The 15,518-nt window shown below is 39.3% G+C and overlaps 1 protein-coding gene across 4 annotated transcripts; it reads right to left on the reverse strand.

Moving 5' to 3' along the window:
- Positions 1–828: 828 nt before the first annotated feature.
- septin5a (septin 5a) lies at positions 829–15,058 on the reverse strand. 4 transcript variants are annotated; one of them, XM_077601045.1, is made up of 12 exons: positions 14,912–15,058; positions 14,723–14,736; positions 7,139–7,229; positions 6,064–6,150; positions 5,694–5,817; positions 5,495–5,629; positions 4,334–4,451; positions 4,154–4,255; positions 2,872–2,968; positions 2,648–2,783; positions 1,782–1,884; positions 829–1,502 (listed from the first exon to the last, which is right to left on the reverse strand). In XM_077601045.1, the coding sequence occupies exons 1-12, from the start codon at positions 14,955–14,957 to the stop codon at positions 1,443–1,445; spliced, it is 1,113 nt and encodes a 370-aa protein (XP_077457171.1). In that variant the 5' UTR covers positions 14,958–15,058; the 3' UTR covers positions 829–1,442. The 4 variants fall into 4 exon arrangements, with proteins under 4 accessions (XP_077457171.1, XP_077457170.1, XP_077457169.1 ...); XM_077601044.1 differs by lacking the exons at positions 14,723–14,736; positions 14,912–15,058 and adding an exon at positions 9,494–9,914; XM_077601043.1 differs by lacking the exons at positions 14,723–14,736; positions 14,912–15,058 and adding an exon at positions 7,430–7,713.
- Between the last annotated feature and the right edge of the window lie 460 nt (positions 15,059–15,518).

Below are 15,518 nucleotides of genomic sequence, written 5' to 3' on the forward strand. Positions count from 1 at the left end.
AAAGCGTCCAACAGGATGTGCACCGCACGCTATCTCGCCTTTATTTTTACGTCCAAATAAGCTGCCGGTCATTATTTTATGACCAAAACAGGTCAAAGTTTCTATGTTTTATTCACTGGAAGCGATAAATGAAGTGTATTTTTTTATATATATATTTTTCTAATACTCGTTTCCAAGCTTGAAAGATAAAATATAGCCAATAATCTAGTTATTATATCCAAGTGTGGAAACGATGTTATTCAGGGTGAATATGAATAAAATCTTTCATGTTTTTTGTTAGGTACACTTGCCCAATATTCATGTGCCCTAACAAAAATGGCGATTTTAATGTATGTACAGATGAATTGTACATTGGGGTTAAAATACAAATATATAATCAAATTGTTCTAATGAAAGAAAGTTGCTGAGTTCTTCAGAATGCAAATTGATCCCTTTAAAAGTAAGGAACTGAACTTTACTTTGGCATTGAAAATTTCAAAGACCATTTTAGAGCAAAGATTTGTGAAAAACTGTTATTCACATTCATTAAACTTTGTGTCATATTGTCTGCACCAAAGTACTGTATTTTCCAGCATATAGATTAAATTGAAGTTGAACATTTTATTCACTGAAATGTTCATTTTCACTCACAAAAAAAAACAATAAAAAAAGCAATACAAAGTGTAAATCTTCCCCTTTTGATGAAAAAAAGTTGAACCTAAAACAAAACGCTTAAATCTTCCAAGACGCAGACATTATTGCTCCGTTGTGCCGGGAATAAAGGAAGAATGTCAGCTACAGATAAAAGTTTCATGCCAGCCGGAAATGACAGACAACTAACTTCATTGATAGAATAAGGAGAAATATGTTTATTATTTGTCATGATGGACAGAAGGAAGATGCAGTTTTGTTCGTACTCATTCACACACTGCTCTTCTTCATGACAAAATTCACAATATGGAAAAAAAAAAACTATTATCCACTATTTGCGCCGTTACTAACTCAAAAAACACAAAAAAGTTTAGATTTTTACATGCATTCAAAGTTCACATTTGACGTGTGGCATTAAGTGCATTTAGAAACAGCCAACCAATGACTATAAAAGCTGCTCCATAATCCTAAACTGATATAAATAATGCATTCTTATGATCACCATGTTCATTTAAATAAATGGAAAGCCATTGTGCAAAAGGGATATTGTGAACACAGAAGAGAGTCGCTCCCTCATACACTGAATTAAAAACAAAAAAAAAACACCATTCCACTTTTAAATGACGTACCCTGATTAAGTTAGGCCTTTTTTTTATATGGTTCAACCACAGCTGGGGGTTTTGTGAGGGAGGGGGCGGCTCGGACAAAGCGGGCAACCGGGTAGATGAGCTGTTTATAAAAAAAAAAGAAAAAGCTGCTGACCTTGAATGTAGGAACCAAAAAATGGTGTCGCATCGTGTTTGACTTGGCCGCTAGTCCTTGTCGTGCATCTGCTGCTGCATTTTAGTCAGCATCTCTTGCATCCGCTTCAGCTGTTCGCATTCAAAAGAAGTTGTTAGCATCGTAAATGTGTGTGGCTCCAGTTTTTTTCACCTAGGTCTACAATGTCTTGTGTCTGTCTTGCTATTGCAACCAAGAAATTTCCCAAATACGGGATGAAATAAAGTTCTAATCTAACCTAACCTAACATACGTGTCATTTAAAAAAACAAAAAAACAAAAAAACTACATTTTATCACAATGACTGTCCTTGATAGCGATAGAGGAGCAATCCGATCATAGTGGCATTAGTTTGTGGAACAATGGTCTTACCTCCTCATCTTTCATTTTGATCAGTTTTTCAGTCTCCACATCCGGGGTGGACAGCGGGAGGATAGGGATGGGGCTCTCCATGCGGGTGTCCTGCGCCAGTTTACTGGGAAACAGGCATTATTGGTGATATATGCATATGTAATATTAAATTATTACATTTTTTATTTTATTTTTTTTATTTACTAACTTATTTATTACCTATTCATTTATGTCTTTTCCTGTGTCTGTATTCTCACCCACTTGCTACTGTGACAGTGAAATTTCCCAAATACAGGATGAATAAAGTTATCTAATCTAATCTTAATAGGTAAAATATGATTTTCTGAAATCTTATTAAAATGGGCCAAGTCAGTGATTCAAATCAACTTCATGATGCAAACTTTGGAGTGAAAGTTTCTGAGGTGAGTGTATTCATAAAACATTTAGAAAGTACCCGGTCAAAATTAAAAAATAATGGTCAAAATATTAGGAGATTAAAGTCGCAATATTACAAGGGTGAAGACATACATTATAATATTACAAGAGAAAATACCTAATATTACAAAAATGATTCATACATTGAAATATTATGAGATTTAAGTAATTTGAACTTGTTTGGTTTCTCGGGTTCAGACTTTTAGCTCATGAAGATTGAAGTTTGATGAGAAGAAAATCATTGTAAAATTACGGGACTCAAATAATCATACTTATTTTTTGTGTTTGACAAACCGGACGTCATTCGCCGTATGCAGATTTAAACTTTTAGCGACTTTAAGGACGTGAAACGGTATTTGGCGACGGGCGTAATGTGTTGTCGCAACTGCTTTATTTATTTCCACAACTGAAAACATCAATACTGGACCTGTTAAAATAAAAACACAGCCTACCTTGTCATCTCTTGTATGCACTGCGCTCTGTAGTTCTCATAGTGGACGTCGCATGTGACATCTTTGAGATCGTGCATGTGTGAGCGGATCAACATGTTCCTCAGCTTGACAAAGTCGCAGTGGGATTGGTTTTCCACTGCGCAGAATAAACACATCCCACAAAAATAAGGTGAAAAATTCTAAGGACAGAAAAAGTAGAATGATGTACTATATAAAAAATCCACCTTCAACAATTCCCCAGGGGTACAGTCGCCCTCGTACTCGTTGACCTCGAGCTTCCACCACCGTGTTACTGCCAATCACGGCAAATGGGGTGCACTCCTGTACACATGTATGCAAACAGATTTATTTCTATGGAGGACGTGTCAAGATAAATACATTTGTGGTTAAATATGGTATTAATTCAGCAATGATCTCAATAGCAATGAATCCATTCGAATTGTTCATTTTCTTAGAATTTAATCTGTCATCCACTCATCGGTGAGTGCAAATTGGTCACGGTTTCTGCAAATAAAAATTAAAAGATAAATCGATGTTGTATTGAAAACATATTTGATTAGATTTACTAATTACAGGGAGTCCTCAAGTTACAAACGAGTTGCGTTTCTACGTTGGTCATGTCACCTGAATTTCTGCACGAGTTGGATTTTATTGTTAAAGTCAAAATTCACATCAAAATAATTTGTTGTGGATGGAGAGTTGGTCGGCCCGGTGGGTCAAGTGGTTAGCGCGCCAGGTCGCTCCACCTGTGTGGAGTTTGCATGGTCTCCCCGGGCCTGCGTGGGTTTCCTCCGGGTACTCCGGTTTCCTCCCACATTCCAAAAAGCATGCATGGTAGGCTGATTGGACACTCTAAATTGCCCCTTGGTATGAGTGTGAGCGTGAATGGTTGTTTGTCTCCTTGTGCCCTGCGATTGACTGGCCACCGATTCAGGGTGCTCCCCGCCTCTGGCCCAGAGACAGCTGGGATTGACTCCAGCACCCCCCGCGACTCTAATGAGGATAAAGTGGTTCAGAAAATGAGATAAGATGCTAACTTGAGTTAGCACGACACACAATCCCTTCTGTGCAATAACAATGTGCAATAGCTTAGAAATCTGTGCAATATTTTAGAATCTGTGCAATATTTTAGAATCTGTGCAATATTTTAGAATTCACCTAGCCGGGATGTGATTTTTTTATACTTTTATACAAATATGTTTTTTTTTTTACTGGGAAAACACACTTTGAAAAGCTTGGAGTGGCACCACCAATTTCGTTATACGCAGCTGTGTATGATGGCAATAAAGGCTTTTGATTGATTTAAGAGTGAACTGGACGTTTCGTGGACTTTGACTGTCGCCGACGTAAGGTCTGCGTCAAAACAACACATTGCTACAGTCGCTTATTTTGATGAAACCGAATTTGTAGGCAACTGTTTTTTTGGAGCTGTACCTGCACTTTAAGCCAACAATTGGAAACTTCGCAAAGACTGCACTGTAAATGAATGACATGACCAACGCTCACCTTCAGCTCTTTGTCAAGTTGTTTGAACTCCTCGTCCTCATCCGAGTCGCATTCGGGGAATTGGTAGACTTTGATGCCGAACTTGTCGATTTCCTCTCGTATCTGCGCTCGAGCGCACACATTCGGATCAGTATTAGCGTCAGGGGCACCGTACCGTGAGCGTTGTGTGTTGCCACTCACTCGATCCTTCAGCTTCTTGATTTCGCTAGGCGTCAGGCAGTCGGCTTTGGCGATGAGCGGGATGATGTTCACCTTTTCGTGCAGAGCTTTCATGAATTCAACATCCACGGGACGCAACCTGGGCCAACACGTGCATTGCGGAACGTAAATGTTATCACTGGGTCTACGTACTGACACAGCATAATGTTATTAAGTGTATTTTGAGGAACAATAAGTAAAAAAAAAAATAGGAGAGAAAAAAATGTCCTTTTCTGAACCACTTTATCCCCACTAGGGTTGCGGGGGGTGCTGGAGCCCATCCCAGCTGACTTCGGGCCAGAGGCGGGGGACACCATGAATTGATGGCCAGCCAATCGCAGGGCACAATAATACAAACGGCCATTCACGTTCACACTCATACCTTAGGGGCAATTTAGAGTGTTCAATCAGCCTACCATTCATGTCTTTGGAATGTGGGAGGAAACTAGAATACCTGGAGAAAACCCACGCAGGCCCAGGGAGAACATGCAAACAGATGGCCCGACCTGGATTTGCACCCAGGATCCCCGCTGCAAAGCCGACGCGTTAACCACTCATTCGCCCATTTGCTGTCGTATACATAAATAAATTAAACGATAAGATTTGCTATTAAAAGGATGGAAAAAGGATTTAGATCATATTTAGGTCAACTCAGTCTCGATCCATCAACTATCAAGACAGTTGTCAATTAATTAGTCTAGGAATCGTTGCGGCGATTATTAGCCAATGGAACGTCTCTCTTTGAAAGAAACCACAACTACTCTGCGGCCTGCAAAAAAAAAGGCGTTTGGCAACCCTGGTTTAACTCATTCTCTACCGTTGATATAGCCGACGCCCAATCCATTTGGACTTTGAGAGCCTGGCAGAGAAGGATCCCTCACAGTCCAAAAAGATCAGACCTCTATAGCCGTCAAAGGCACTGACGCGTGATCGTTTTGCTTCCGGTCCTGCCAGATCAAAAATAAGTGAACATCTAGCTCTGTCAGTGGCAGCTAATGAAGGTCAAGTCACACGGGCCATCGTTAGTGACTCGGAAGGCTCTTCGGGCAGATTAGATTGACACACACGGCAACAGGTAAAGGCTGAAATGGGATTGGACAAAAGAAAGGGAAATTGAATTGGGAGTGAAATCAATGTCCTCACCCGTGTCCAAATGGGGGGATGAAGTAAAGGCAGCAGTGAACCCGGTTGTCCTGGATATTCTTCCGATTGAGGCCGCTCTCGTCTCGGAAGTACTGCTCGAACTGCTGATCGATGTAGTCCGTGATGGGCTTCCAGCTACACGTAAACACGTTTGAGCGAGCCGGCGAGCTACAAAGCGAGGGCGTCCCCAGCAGCTCACCATTCGTTGTTGTTGACGGCGTCCCCGAAGCCCGGCGTGTCCACGATGGTGAGCTTCAGCTTGACTCCTTTCTCCTCGATGTCCACCGTATGTTTGATGATCTCCACCGTCTGGTTGATGCGCTCTGAATTCCACCAAGAAGGGGGGAAAAAAAGCGGACGTCTATCGCCGTCAATGGGGATCCCGTGATTTCAACTCCACGTGGGTCTAACGCTATATCTCAATACGAGCTTTCAGTAGTGAGGGGGTGGAGCCTCCTCCGTCCGTTTTTGATGCGAGAAAAGTACAAGTTCTATAAATAGCAATTCTCAGCCGCACATCCATCAAAGCAGTCGGCGGTGGAAATGGAGCCGATCATTATGAAACTTACCCTCGGCGTTCAGAAGCTTTCTGTCTTTGTAGAGGTCTGTGAGGAACAAGCTGTTGACCAGAGTGGACTTGCCCATGCCCGATTCGCCTGATGGGTCAACGACAACAAGAAAAATGAGCAGGCTTGGACTATGAAGACAGTAAATACATGGCGTTAAAATGATTTGACTTTGCCCTTGCACAATGCGCATTGGTGTCTCGAGTCATTATGACCTATTAAACACCAGACATTTTATAGGTAGGTTTTAGTACCTGACTTGTCTGGAACCCTTGAATCCTGTCTGTTAAACTCAGCATAGAAACTTCTTTCATTTTAAATCAAGCTTTGTATTGTAGTTGCTAAGGTCATTAAAAATAATACTCTTTTTTCAGTTGTTCAACTCTATAAATGTCATATAGATTAATCAATCGGGGAAATCATTTTAATACAGCTATCATAAATCATAACTTTGATTGATATAAACATGGTAAATTAGTTTAGATGTTCATCATTCAATAAATAAGTCATGAAATAAATGTTATCTCTTTGTGAAAAGTCTTTGTAATTTAACAAGCAAATTTGTCATGTTATTTTGGAGCACATAACATTCTATTGAAACTTTCAAGGATGTTAAAGATTGAACTCATTGACTACTGTTGAGGTCCAAATATGATATATTACACATATGTACATAACACATGGCAGTAGAGTTGGTGGGAAAATCGGAAATATTCGCATTTGATTGATTAAAATAGTACTGGGATTGTATATTTTCACTATATTAAATTTTGCTTCAGCTGGGATGAAAACAATCCAAACCTTCTCATTCCTTTTTAATTTTATTTTAATCACCAAAATGGCTTTTTAATCATGACTCCATTTGAACTTTTATACTACATTATCAAAGTGTATCAAATAAAATGTCCACTTTCCAACACTTCTAACCTCTTAACTACAAATTAAAGCATCAAGGAGGTTGTCGAATTATAAAATCAGATTTTTTTTAGTTGCATTATCATTTTATTTTGTGTAAAGCAGAAAAAAAACTGAAAAAAAACTCTGGGAAGTAAATAGGGATAAAAAAATTGGAACCGACCTGCTACCATGAGCGTGAAATCAAAGCCTTTCTTCACCGACTTCCTGTGCACTTGGTTGGGCAGAGTGGCAAATCCCACATACTGCTTCTCCTGGGAAACACAAATCAACAAACGACTCAACTCATTGACGTCTAACGGCGTCGGTGGCACTTAAACGTGATCTCCTGCCTGCCTAAAAAAAAAAAAAGAATTCACGCATCGCTATAAATACACACTGACCAGAAAAGAAAAAAAATCTCAACAACTTCACCAAAAATCTCCTTAGGAAGCCTTCCATCTATTTATTTTACCTTCTGTCTAGCCGTTCTCACTCGTGGGCACAGGAGTCTTTCCACTAGTTTCTCCTGCAGCATGATGGCATCCATGCTATGAGCACGGCAAATGTGCCGGCCGACGTGTCCCGAAAAAATCCGAGAAAATGGACCACCCTCTTTGGGTTTCTCCACGGCGCTCCCTCCGTCTGCTTACCCTTGTTCAGACAGGTACGCAGGAATTCGCATCGGAGCGAGGGAAACTCACGGACAGAGTTGCCAATTTGTGGGCGGAAACCAGGGAAAGGCATCAAAGACGTTCATTCATTTGACGTCCCTCCCCCCCGTTTTTTTTAAGACACACTAAACTTTGCTGAGCTCAGGCTGAAAAGAGGAAAAAGCCAGGGAACCTGTCTAAGCAGGAAGAGAAGCAAAGGGGCCCTGCTAGCAATAACAAAGATCTCCTCATGCTGCAAGTATGAGCCTGTGAGGGAAGTCAACTTGTTTATCCACATTATCGTCCATGTCGCATTTTTGAGCGGCGCCCCAGTCGGGCCAGTCCCGCCAACGGACTGGAACGTTATCGTTGAGCTGGAGGGGTGTAAATACTGAGATCGGGTCTTTATAATGTATTTTAAAGTGGTAAATCACTGATGGCGATACAGGGCAACAAGAAAAAAAAGCTCAATTCATCGTAATGGATTAGAAAATAGTGAAATTCTACACCGTTTCCAAATGGATTTAAACGTCTTGTTAGATTTTGACCCCTGAGTGAATGGTGGAGAATTGGATTGACGAGGAACTCATTAACTGGCCATCTAGTGGTAAGGTGGAGAAGTGCAGGATAATGTCGGCTGTACTTAAGGTTCTTGTGCGGGCCAGATTTGAGGACTTTTTTTTTAATCAAAACTAGGGAGAGGGCCCTAGCTTGTTACTACATACACACAATAATGACAGTAATCGATGCACAGTGTTTAAAAATAAATAAATAAATATATATATATATATATATATATAAATATATATATAAATATATATATAAATATATATATATATATATATATATATATATGTGTGTATATTATTTTAAAACAAGTGACAGCATGCCAAAAAAGATCAGTTTTTGATTCAGAACCCCCAAAAAGTCAACCAAAATTGTGTTCTAGTGTAACTCTTTCCAAAAGATTTTTTTTTTTGCCAAATCAACCATCTACAAAATGAAATATGGTGACTTCCAAAAATCAAAATTTCCAATCTATGGATTTAGAAGGAGGGTTTTGCGGCAGTGGAGCCGGCAGGCAATTGCTTCCAGATGCCAGAGTTCCGCGTGGGCATGGGTGTGTCCGCCCGCCGCGTGTATGATGTGGGTAGCGTATATAAAGTCCAAAAACTAATCTTTTTTTCCCCTTTCCCCATCAAGCGGAAGCCACGCCCTGTCAGGGTGGGAAGTTCACTGAGCTGCGCACTACCGCTTACCGTCACTAGAGGGAGACATTATAGCGATCTCGGCATGTTTTACAAGACTGCCGGCCAGAAATGACACTGCAACCAGGATGAAAATAAACGCACATTCTCATCTCCCGTGGGTTGCCAGAAAAGCACGTTTCCATGGAGAATCAAGCCAATCTTGGGCAGAGGCTAAAAACTACATATAAACGTGAGCAATGACCACGTGGATATTGCGCATGCGTAGTCTACAACTTGTCTATTACATACAAAAATAATAATTGAGTACATGTCTTCAAACGTAAATATTTCAAATGGCAACGGAGTTAAGTTGGCGCACAATTAATCATTTTAGTGAGGTAGATTAATAGAAAAGAGAAGTTTAAAAAAAAAATTAAAAAAGGTGATTTACACGCACATGATATTCTTATGCCATAACGAGAACTATGCAGTACTTTTCCTCAACAACATATCAGCACGCCGGCAAACAATAATTGATTTAGTAATGTATCGACAAAGGAGATTTATTAATATATATTATCCATTAATTTTAATGAGCGACTAACCCACGTACACCTTAAACAAAGATAGCTTTACACTGTGTTCATATTCCAAACGTCAGTTTGCAATACAAGAAAGTATTCTAGAAAAACTCACTTTGGCGTTTGCGTTGTCTCCATACATCGAAGGCCTCTCCAATATATATTCTTGTTTTGCTTCTGAATTCGTCATGACTCATTGGAAATTCGGATTTTTGTTTTTGTTCTCTTAAGCACGCCGCTAATTTTGGCTGTGAAAGTGGCCACGACCTTCGTCGTGGCAACCTGGACGAAGACAAAGAACTAATCTCGTAATTGGCTGACGTTTGTCGTCAACACAGAATCATAACAAAAACATCTTTTCGGGGCAAAATGGGAACATTTCGGCTTCGCCATTGATAAACATGTTCAAAATATTGGCCAAAAATAACATACATTTCTTTGCCTATTGAAATAATAGCTCGCTATTATGAAGGAATAATTAAAATTCTCTATTAAACCAATGCCTCATTGATTGGCAGGCGATCCCAACAGGAAGCCGTCAACAAGCGGAAGCCATGCGACAATAAAAGCCAGCAGTCAACGCCAATTTCAAAATACAAAAATCCTTTCAAATGGGCCAAGAACAGCGCTGATAGAAAAAAATGAAACTTTCACAGAATGGCGGCGTGTTGGTTAAACAGCAGGAGACGTTTGTGAGCCATTCAACACCAAAAAGTACAAGTGACAAAAGAGTGTCTGAATGCTCGTTTCAGGGGTTGCCAAATTCGAGAGGAAACACAAAGAAAGAAAGAAAACTCTCCTATAAAGTCAATCTTTCAAATTTTCCTGCAACGTTTTTGTTTTTAATCCAGAAAAGTAAGAATTCAACAATTTAAATAGGACATGGATAAAGTTGTACTTTTGTTTATGGACGGAAGTAAACATCCTATACATTTTAGTTGTTTTCTCAGTCAAATAGCATTGGACGTCATAAGTAACGAAGACTAAAGACAAATAAAATACTATGTCAATTACAACCACTTATAATTTTGAAATGGTTGCAATTACTTTGAGAACGAAGCCAAATGATGACAATTTTGTGACCACACATCACGAAACTCTTGGACTGCCGTTGGCGGCAATAGACGTCCAATCTATGGGTTGTAAGCGATTAAATGATGATGAAAAGATTACTTCCACCTATCTGGATTTTGAATATCAATTTCCCGTTTTACTAACTATCACAGCACATACTCTGTGACCTAGACTGGCAGTGAATGAGTTAAACTAACGATCACTTTTGAATTAATGTCCAGTGGAGTGGGATTGAAGTTTCATATCAGACATTTCCACAAAGCCGTAATCTCAATCTTAGCAAGCGGAGGGAATGTTTTGGTCACTTTAGATTTGAGTTAAATGTGGGTCAGCCTGCAGCCAACTCGTCTGAGCTTTTTAGAGCAGTCACCACAGAAAGAGGGACAAGCGTTTGGAGACTTGACTCCGTTGCGTTCCGTTCCATTGGCACAGATTAATGCCAAATGGAATTGGACGTCTATGGCCGTCAATGGCGTTTAAACGTAATCATTCACTCTGAGCTTTGAATGTTGTCCTCGAGATAGTTTTTGCCTTTCAAAATCGAATGAATCTAAATTACACTGTCAAAATCAGATTCAACATTTGCTCAATATAAATAACTAAATCAGAGTGCAAGAATGAAAGATTTAAATTTTCAAAAATTATCTTCTGTATGAAGCAGGTAAGAACAGGATGAAATTTTAAACAACACCCCCCAAAAAATAAAAATCAAATTAAAATAGAATTTGGACTAGAAAAATGACAATAGGTAGGAAAACTAATTTTAAAAAATAAATGAAAATTAACTCATTCACTGCCATTGACATCAATGGTGGCAAATTAAAGACTTAAAAAAGACAGTAAAACATATTTTTCTTAAAATTATCTATAAAACAAATAATATCAAACCTAATTCAATACAAGTAAGCATGCAAATGTGCCTCAATTTACACATTAAGTAAGCTGTAATGACAGAAATGTAACCCTTTCATGCACAAATTCTACCCTTTTAAAACTCTTAACAGGCGCTTGACATCCAATTCATTTTGACTTCCATCAAAGGCACTGAAACATTTGCCAGTCTTCCCAGTTTAAATGAATTGGATGTCTATCTCCATCAGTGGATTTTTTTTTAATTTGTATGTTGAATTTAACACATAAGAGATTAAGAAAAATAATATAACAAACAAAAAAAGCTATTTAAAAACACAACAAAACCAATGAGACACTTTAGATGACAATAACTGTCAAGACAATAATAACAACAGAATTTACTCAGTATGGCCAAAAAGGAGAAGAATAAAGATAGTAATCTCTTTAAAAGACAACTGGACCACTTGAAAAGTAGAACATTCACTTCAAACAGCAAGTTTTTGGCCCACGCAAAGAGCCAAAACCACGCAAAAGTCATCCGTTTTGTTGCCTGGCAACATTTGACCACCGCACACCGGCGGTGATGGCAACATCCATGAAATGCGAGCACTTGCACTTTGGACGCTATCCAACAACAGCCCAGTTGGTTTACACAGACAACGTGATACTGTGAGATGACAAAATGTCCTCTCAACTACAAATACAGTTGGATTTAATGATTGCTGCCATTGTACTAATCCTCCTTTTCCAGAAAATTCATAGGAAGGTCTGCGCGAGAGCCCATAATAAAAATGAATTGTGGATTGACTGGATTTGGTCCAAGTGTGAATTTCTGTGATAGCAAATCTGTCTGGCTCACTTATCCGCCAGGAAAGGGGCACCCGGGGGTCATGATTCTAACACTACCCGACAAATAACAGGATGCCAACTAACACCTGGTATCCAAAGATATTGGCATCTTTCAACGTGAAGCAAAAAAATATGGACTTAAAAAAAAAGTTATTTTAAATACACCATGCAAATACAAATCAGGATTTGAACCCAGAACCTGAAACACGAAACACGCCACATGACATTTTGCATAATAGTAGATTTTGTGTCGCATCTCAAATCCCTCCAGTCATGTGACTAACGCATATTGAGGAAGTGACCTAAATGTGAGAGGCAAACAGACAATCCGCTCTAGCTCGGGTTGTTAATACGGCAATGAACAACATCTGCTAACTTAAGGTGGCTTACGAGCAAATCGTAATCATCACCTCTGTGGCCGATGTTGACGGCGCGAGACGTCCAATCCATTTTGACGGGGAGGACCGGGAGCATAGGTGAGCTAGGCGGTTGCCTAGGGGTATCTAGTGGAGGGGGTGCTAACTTGTAAAAATAATGAGGGGAAAAAATAATCATGCCACGCTTTCTGAACATATCAAGTATGTTAGAAAATGCCCTATTTAAAAAAAATAGAACATGCCTGATTTAAAAATAAAAATAAATTAGAAAACAACTGATTAAAAAAATAAACTAGAAAATGCCTGATAAGAAAAAAATAATTAGAAAATGCCTGATTAAAAAAATAAAAATTTAAAATGCCTGATTAAAAAAAGAATAGAAAATGCCTGATTTAAAAAACTAGAAAATGCCTGATTAAGGCAAAAAATTGAAAATGCCTGGTTAAAAAAAAAGGCTTTTTTTTTTTTTTTTTTTTAAATGCCAGATTAAAAAAATAAATTTGAAAATGCCTGATTTAAAAAAATAAATTAGAAAATGCCTGATTAAAAAAAATAAACTCGAAAATGCCTGAATCCGTGAGTGAGATCATGGCTTGGCACGCTGAACCTCTTGTGGCTTTTGTTATGTTCCTTTATCGTTCCTGTCGAGACTATTTATGTTATGTTTGGCCTTTGTTACCAGATTTTAGTCTAATTCTACTTATTGCTTCACTTTATCAAGCGCTGTCAATGAGTCCAAGGTTAAGCAGATTTGTGTAAATTGCCACGGTCAGACTGGCATTTAAGAGTTAATAGCACTGTGTCCTCACATCACCCTTTTCAGCCGCCTTATAATCTCATCATCATTTGTAGATTTAGCTACGTGATTATGTTCATTGTTAGGATAATAAGCAAAAGTGCAGTCGGCTCGCCGAGATTTGGTCAAAGTAAGCATGCTGTTAAATGAATGCACTGGACGTGTGCAAAAAGTGTCCTATTTTTAAGAAATATCTAACACTATTCAATTGTAATATTAGAAAATGACATTTAATACATTGTGAAAGCGGAAAGCACGCCTAAGCATCACCAAATTTGTGACCTTTGACCTCAGCACCACATTACAAACATCCTGCAAATTTTGTAATTAACCACTTTTTAATTCCATTAATTTTTCGAGTTACCTTCAACACAAAAAGATATACGGAAACAAATTCAAATTTTTCAAGTATATATATATAAACATATATATAGACACATTCTGTCAGTTCATCTAGGCAGAGTACCTGGAGACAGGTATAAAAATATATTCATATTCTCCGAATAAAAACCTCAAATTGGTGACCAGCCAATCGCAAGGCACAATGAGACAAACGTCCATTCAAGCTTACACTTTTACCTCGCGACAATTTAGGGTTGTTCAACTAGGCTACCCTGGATGCTTTTCGGAAACGGGAGGAAACTGGAGCACCCGGAGAAAACCCACATAAGCCTAAGGTGAAATGCAAACTCCACAAATGAAAATCGGAATCCACCGTGGATTGAACCCTCGATATCAGAACAGGGAGACGGACATGCTAACCGCTCTAGAAACGCTAACAATTCTAAACAATTAAAAAATATATATATGGAAAAAAGTATAGCATAGGATACAAATCAATCCAGTTGCTATATAAACTAAACAAGATTTAGCTTCCATATTGTGAACACTCACAAAACCCCCGATTGGGTGAATCTACGTGGTCTGCACCAATCACAACCAAGTACCACTACCACACACCATCATTGAAACCCCCTAATTACACTGTGGTTGTTTTGACTTGACCCAATACTAGAATAATTGAATTCCCTATCCTCCCTCGCTCAAAATCGCAGTGTGTAACTGTCTTCTTATCCACGCATGGTCAAAGATGAAGCACTTATCACATGCAAACAGGGGGAGAAAGCACCCGGGGGTGGGGGTCCGAGGTCAAGGGAACCCTGTAGGCTATCTAGTGTGGCAGCTGTGTGGCGATTCTATTGGAAGTGGAAACAAAAAGCAAGTCGAGGGGGGAAAACAGCTGATGTGTGAAGGGGGAGAAGATGATGTGATTGATGCTGTTCCACTTTGAAAGAGGGAATCTAGCAAATCCCTTTATTCCCAATACAGTTAGAAGAAAAATCCTGCCCAATAACGGAAATGAAATGCCATTTGGCTCATAAATGATGCATTTTACCTCGGCGCTATCCTCTGTGGGCCGTGGCAGTCAGACGCCCAGGATTGGAGGATGGGGGAGGAGGAGGAAGAGCAGGTGCGAGGATGCACAGCGACACCCAGAAAAAAAAAACCAAAAAAAAAATCACACACACAATAAAGGCATTGGTCTCCGTTGCAAAAGGGACAAGAAGCGTCAGATAAGGCTTACCCGTTTTAACCGGAATCCGGCTTTTGTATCGGATGTTGGCCGTCATGTCGACCGCTGGACAAGATGCGGCTGCCGCACACACGGACGCTCCAAGGCGAGGGAGAGAGAGGGAGGGAGCGAGAAGGATCCCGGCTCAGCCAATCGGCTTGCAGAGCTGCTGACCACAGGAAGTCAAGTGACAGGAATTATGCCGCAGTTGAAAGACAAAATAAAAACATGACTTGTATTTGACATATATTCAAAACCAACAGTATCAAGCACGTACTTGCTTAAAAATGGTGTAAAAATACCTTAAGCCTTTTTTAGCTCATTCTATTAGCGTGTGTCACTCACATGACCTAAAATGTGACTTCCACCTACGTATTAAAAGTTAGATTGTTAACCATTATTTGAATAATGAATACACACAGCAATAAAATAAATCACCTGTGAAGATGAATGCCATTGGACATGCTGAACGTCCAATCCACGTTGACTGAGAGGCTGAAAGTGAATGATCGTGAATGACAACCAATTAATGAAGTGCTTTATAAATCGTTAAATTAGCAACATGACATTAGAATGGTTAAAATTTGTATTATTTCTTAACTTGACGCATTGCAATATT

Source organism: Stigmatopora argus, chromosome 5 (genome assembly GCF_051989625.1).
Source record: "Stigmatopora argus isolate UIUO_Sarg chromosome 5, RoL_Sarg_1.0, whole genome shotgun sequence".
NCBI lineage: Eukaryota > Metazoa > Chordata > Actinopteri > Syngnathiformes > Syngnathidae > Stigmatopora > Stigmatopora argus.

Excerpts from the sequence above, each read along its gene's own strand:
- septin5a (XM_077601044.1), bottom strand. The coding sequence starts at position 9,568 with ATGACGAATTCAGAAGCAAAACAAGAATATATATTGGAGAGGCCTTCG. Across the intron at positions 5,630-5,693 it reads GCCGTCAACAACAACGAATG|CTGGAAGCCCATCACGGACT; the intron begins GTGAGCTGCTGG and ends GTTTACGTGTAG. Across the intron at positions 4,452-5,494 it reads ATCCCCCCATTTGGACACGG|GTTGCGTCCCGTGGATGTTG; the intron begins GTGAGGACATTG and ends GTGTTGGCCCAG.